This window comes from Phragmites australis, chromosome 19 (genome assembly GCF_958298935.1).
Source record: "Phragmites australis chromosome 19, lpPhrAust1.1, whole genome shotgun sequence".
Classification (NCBI taxonomy): Eukaryota; Viridiplantae; Streptophyta; class Magnoliopsida; order Poales; family Poaceae; genus Phragmites; species Phragmites australis.
This window is the reverse complement of record NC_084939.1, coordinates 25,295,187-25,300,955: the sequence shown is the minus strand read 5'-3', so window position 1 is coordinate 25,300,955 and position 5,769 is coordinate 25,295,187. Positions and strand designations below refer to the sequence as shown.

Below are 5,769 nucleotides of genomic sequence, written 5' to 3'. Positions count from 1 at the left end.
GATCTGCATTAACGATGGATTAGTATAGACTACAGTAACTAATCATCAATTACTGTTGGAGTAGGAGAGAGATGGAGAGAGACCCATGCCCCCATCATGCCAATGGCAGAGGCAACAAGTTCAGAGCTGCCACCCTTCTCCTCTCCCGAGGAGTTTTTGCTTTCCCTGATTGCATTGCCTCCCTCAATCTCTCTCATATCCATCCAAACCATAATGAGTAAGAAGCATCCTGTTTGAGGATAATACTGAGATGGGGCAGAGACCTTGAATGTGATGTTTTTCTACAAGATTGGCTGATTGCCCTGTTTGGAAATGTGACTAGGAAGCAAGCAAGGCACCACACTACCTATCGGAGTACTACTAACAATTCTTTCTTGCTCCATTTTTTATCCTCAACAAATGATAAAAATAGAAAAATGAAGCACAGCAACTAGTTTGCATACCCAATGCAGAAAAAAGGCAGTTTAATTTTGAGTGAGGTTGGCCAAGAAGCTAAAAAAAGACTTAGCAAACAACTACGGGTGAGGTGGGATTGCTTGAAGCTGCGCTTAGTGCACTTGGCCAATCGCATTGTTGCGCCTGCGCTATCCGCGTTCAATCCCCGTTCGACACCTCGACATCGATTCTTACCAATTTCATAGTCAGAGTCACCCTTACTGTATTTCTCTAAAAAAAAGTAGGATTCCCTGATGGGGATGGTGAACTCACAAAACACCCAAATTCTCACTCGTGGAATGTGACTTGTAAGGGTGCAACCTCATCTTGCCAAGGCTAATTGCTCAAAATGTCCAGGAAGCAAGAATTTCTTAGGAGAAATAGGAAGCAAGAATCGACAAACTAATGACCTCATGGCGGGAAAGCTGAAAAGGATGTTAAAGTAAACCATGCATATCCAGTTGAGACAAGAATGGGTCGACTCCATTAAAGATGACCTTGACTGATGATGCAGAAACATGAGAACTGTAATACCAAGGACACAAATGAGTAATAAGCCAGAAGGTGAGAATCAGCAGGGGCCATTAACCATGAACTAAACCGGAAGTAAACATGGCTTCAGGATGCCATTTATCCAGCCACATCGCCAAGGTTACACTCAACTCATCAAAAATAAATAAATCTAAATTTCCATCATTTGTTCATTCATTAGTAATGGCTTTGTGATGAAACCCCAACTCCTCATTCACAGAAGAAAAATATGAACACTCTCCTAAATGGCTAAATGTACCTGTATCTTCCAATGATAGGTGAGCAATAAGGCACTACTATCACTGAACACAGCATACTAGCAGGAACCTGCATACTCACTAACAAAGCACCAGATATTCTACGTACCGTGTAGTCGAGGTCTCTATAATAAGGATAATGGCACCCATGGAAGCAATAAGAATTAATAAACACACAAACATGAGAAATCTACCATGAAATTAAGCCGACATTAGTAACTATCACTATGGAGATTTCTAGCAATTTGTGATCAGAAATGTTGTCCTTTCCATATCCCATAATAGACCAAATTGAGCGGCTAGCTAAAGAGGCAAAAGAACTAGGCAAGAACATCTAAGTAAGATCTAGTGATACTCTAGCTCTGTAAATTCGCTCCCAAACTTTAACGGCCTGAGGTCTGAATTGGGCACCAAGCGGATGCAGTGAGCAGGCAGAGATCCTTCCACCCGAGCTTCAGAGCACCGTTCTCCTCAACGAGCGTGTAACCGTCGGAGGGGAACATGCCGAGCAGCAGCGAGGCCTGCGCCGCCGCGCTGCCCGCGAGCGACGCCGCACGGAACCCCGACTGCGCAAGCTTCTCGCGCCAATTCCCGAACTTGACGTCGCCCGTGCGCGCCGGGCCGCCCACGGCCAGCACGTTGCGGATCTCCCTCGACAGCAGCTGCTGCTCCACGACGTGCCGCTCCGGGCTGTCCTCGCCGTAGCTCGCATCCAGCGAGTCGAACAGCGCAGAGTAGTAGTGGATGGCCTCGACGAAACGCGCCAGGAAGGAGCCTGAGTGGCTGAGGTCCTGCTCCACCATTGTCACCACCTTCGGTGCCAACCTGATAAATCCAGTGGTCCACAGAGGCAGCATCAGTACATGCATTTTATGGCAATGCACTTAGAGTAGGACAAGAGTCACTCGGCCAGCAACATTTAGCATTTTAATGATGCATCAGGTCAAGGACATCTCTATTGATCACATGGTTCCCCAAGTACATGGGACTGGGACAGATGAGGATGTACATTTAGCATCGAGTTTCCCCCGTCAGATGAGGATTTCGTTTTGTTTCGTTTTGTTGTTCTTTCTTTATCTTTCGGCTTGTGCGCATTTTGGTCATGCAGAGTCTCGGACCGAAGTTTTATGCGGTTGTATCTAGTTATTATGTCGATAAGAGTTGGTAAAGTTTCCTTTATCCAGAAAAAAAGTTCATGCAACAGATATGTGGCAGTCCAGTCCACTAGAGAAAGCTAACACCTCTACAAGCTTTCGAGCTTAGCTTCATGATCTAGTATTAAGAACTGATGATTAGTAGAAGATGACAGTCATTCCATTTTAGTAATCATCATTTCCTGCACTTAGAACTAGAAAGTGGGAGCCTTTTGGCATGAAAAGTTGGTCATGATGATAAGAACTTTCAGCTCGCTCTTAGCGATCCACTAACCAAATGCGGACCGAAATCTTTTCTGGTGACCATGGAAGAGATCACCACAAAAGCAATAGAAAGATGCAACCTTTTTAGCCTAGAAAGTTGGTCATAATGACAAACTTTTAGAGCTCCAAAACGCAATTTTTTACTACTAAACCGATGGAGAATAGTTGTACTAGATGTACGACGATTGATGCTTGACACAATGTCACATTGGTTAGCTGTAGTGTTTCCTGAAAAGGAGCCATGATAGCATCAAGATTTGACATGGAAGCAGGAGCAATGGAAATGGAAACGTACCTCTGGATAAGCCAGAGCGTGTTGGAGTCGGAGCCGGTGACATCGTAGAGCGAGTGGTGTAGCCAGTGGACGGCGATGGCCTCGCGCCGCGTGACGCCCAGCTTCTCCGGGTCAACATTCCCGGCCTTCTCCGCCACCGCGCAGAACTCGAACGGCAGCCCCAGCGTATCGGCGAAGTCCGAGAGCCGCTTCCCTGTGGCCTCGAGCGCCTCCATGGACGTGCCCAGCCCGGTGAGCCTGACCCTGGGCGGGCCGCCGGGGCGGGAGGCGAGGATGTGGAAGAGCCCCGGCCACTGCAGCCCCTGCATGATGTCGAGGTCGATGATGTGGACGCGCTCCTCCCGCTCGAACGCCTCCTGGATGGCCTGGTTCGCCGTGAAATGCGAGAACTTGACGAAGGGGCTGATGCCGTTGAACACCTGGAACGCGGCGGCGACGCGGCCGTGGAGGTGGCCCGCGGCGGGGGACGCGGGCGGCAGCGGTGCGTACAGGCCGAGGCAGGAGCTGACGAGGCGCGCGGACATGGCCTCTGCGAAGTAGGCGGCGACGCGCTGCGTGGAGGTGCCGAACGGCGTGGCGAGCTCGGCGATCTCCAGCAGCGTCTGGTGCGCGTTGTCGAGGTTGTCCGCGTTCACGGACTCGGCGCACTGCAGCAGCAGCGTCAGCAGATGCAGCCCCTCCTCGTCACGCTGCTTCCGCCGCTGCTCTTCTTTCCTCTCCTTCGCGGCCGCAGCAGCCGCCGCTCCGGCGGCCGCGGCTGCGGCGGCAGTTTCCTCCGCGGTGGGGGCCTTTGGCTCCTCCTGACACGGCGGCGGGTTCGGCTCCTCCTGACACGGTGGCTCCTGGTGGCGCTTGTCTGGAAGTGGGGGATGGAGCACCGCGACCGTTGGGGCGGCGGGTGCCGTGTTATGTAGGAGAGCAGGAGGATGAGGAGGCGGCGGCGGGGCGGGGTCGGCTGTGAGGAGCGAGCGGAGGCGGAGCTCGAGGAGGGAGGCGAGTCCGGGGTTGCAGGGGTGGATGATCTCGCGGACGTTGTGGATAAGCTGTGTGATGGAGACCGCGGCGCCGCTGCTCTCGATGATGTCGCGGATGATGCCGTCCACCCATGCCGTTGTCGATGTCGCCACCTCGCCCGCCTGTGCTTGCGCCGGAGGCGCGGCGACGTCCATCTCCTGGTGCTGCTGGAACGCGGGAAGCTGAGTGGGCAGCGCGGGCAGCTGCGCGCTGGCGGCCGATGGCGGCGGCGCACCAGCGGCGGCGGTGACGTCGGAGAGTTCGGTGACGTGGCGCCGCGGCGGCGGCAGGTCCATGTCGGGCGCGGGGCGCTTGCGGACCATGGCGGCGGCAGGTTCTTGGTGGTGATCTAGATGTTGGATGTAGTGGAGGAGGAGGAGGTGGTCTTGGGAGGGGAGGTGTGGAGAGGGGAGCGGTGGCAATAAGGAATGGGAGGATGAGGTGGTGGTGGCATGAGAATAAGAGTGGGAGGCGGCGGCGGAGGGGGAGGACGAGGGGAAGAGGAGGAGGGAGGAGGAGGAGCGCATCTACAAACGCCAAGGGGAACACGCCGCGCGCATGGCGATCGATCAAGCGATTTTTATGTGAGTTGGCCCCGCGCGCGGCTGCTGCTGCTGATGCAGCGGAAGTGGTGAGGCGAGGCGAGGCGAGAGGTCGGAGTGGATCAGTGGAGTAGGAGTAGACGGAGGAGTAAAGAGGAAGACGCCGATGGGAGACGAACAAGAGCGTAAGCACAAGGGAGGAGAGGAGAGGAGAGGAGAGGCTAATTTATGGAGGCGTAGAAGTAGCTCTAGTCTGATTTGCTTCACCTTGGACTCTGTGCTTGACAAAATGCAGTTATGATCACTAGTACATGTATAAAATCTAATAAAACATATTGATATAAAAAATATTATTTAAGACAATTCTACACATATAACAATTCATATTCCAATGAAAATAATTAAAATATGTTAGCCAAAAGTTTTAACAGTGTGTTTGGTTTAAGGATTGATTACATCTGGCAGTATGCACCGAGGATTCACTACTAGAAACCTAATTAATCTAGGCTGACGGTGTAACGTAAGAAACCGTCAACCATCATTATGATCTTAGTAATGTTTATCTCGTCAGTCATTTTTTAGGAACGAATCGGTCATGGAGATTGCTCTGCGGTTGTGGAAACTCTAAGCAGAACATTTTGTCGCGATCTCTAGAAACAAACCAAACAACAACATAGATTCGGTTTTTTAATCGCTCGTGACCCACAGAAAACATGTTGTAAATGTTTACCCGAACATGTAAGTGACTTTATAGACATCGACACGGTCTCTACTATAGAAATTTGACCTTTATAAGGAAAATTGCCATTTGAAACTTGGAAAATTACTATTGTGGAAACAATTCTTGAGAAAATCCAATGATACTAGTATTTTCATTTGACCGAACCAAAATTATTATCTTATCTTAGTGGTCAAAGTTGGAGAAGGTCATAGACGTGTAAGTTCCTTTTCCGACGGACACGTCGATATGTGCAAAACTCAATCTCAACCGCCATTTTCAGATGTGGTTCCCAAGCTTTTTAGAAATTAGAACCACAACTTTTCACTTTCCTGCATCGCTCAGCGTCTTGGGCTCCTCCTCCCCTGTGTAATCTCTTCCTGCCTTTACCCTTGGAAGATGTACTCCACCTGTTTCTTGAGATATTATAGTATAATAATGTAGATTAATTAGGGATGTTAGTTGTATGGCAAATACAACTTATTTTTAACTAGAGGTATTGGGTTTGTATAGGAGGATTTAGCAAATCTTATAGCTGTATGGACTAGTCGGATAATTA

The 5,769-nt window shown here is 50.2% G+C and overlaps 1 protein-coding gene across 1 annotated transcript; it reads right to left on the bottom strand.

Annotated features, from left to right (window-relative positions):
• Nucleotides 1-1,372: 1,372 nt before the first annotated feature.
• On the bottom strand, nt 1,373-4,703 carry LOC133900593 (protein SCARECROW 2-like). The gene is made up of 2 exons (XM_062341783.1): nt 2,937-4,703; nt 1,373-2,048 (listed from the first exon to the last, which is right to left on the bottom strand). Exons 1-2 carry the CDS (start codon nt 4,475-4,477, stop codon nt 1,607-1,609), a joined length of 1,983 nt encoding a protein of 660 aa, XP_062197767.1. The 5' UTR covers nt 4,478-4,703; the 3' UTR covers nt 1,373-1,606.
• Between the last annotated feature and the right edge of the window lie 1,066 nt (nt 4,704-5,769).

Coding starts and splice junctions, on each gene's coding strand:
- LOC133900593 (XM_062341783.1), bottom strand. CDS start 4,477: ATGCGCTCCTCCTCCTCCCTCCTCCTCTTCCCCTCGTCCTCCCCCTCC. Junction 2,049..2,936: donor ACGCTCTGGCTTATCCAGAG/GTACGTTTCCAT, acceptor TGGATTTATCAG/GTTGGCACCGAAGGTGGTGA.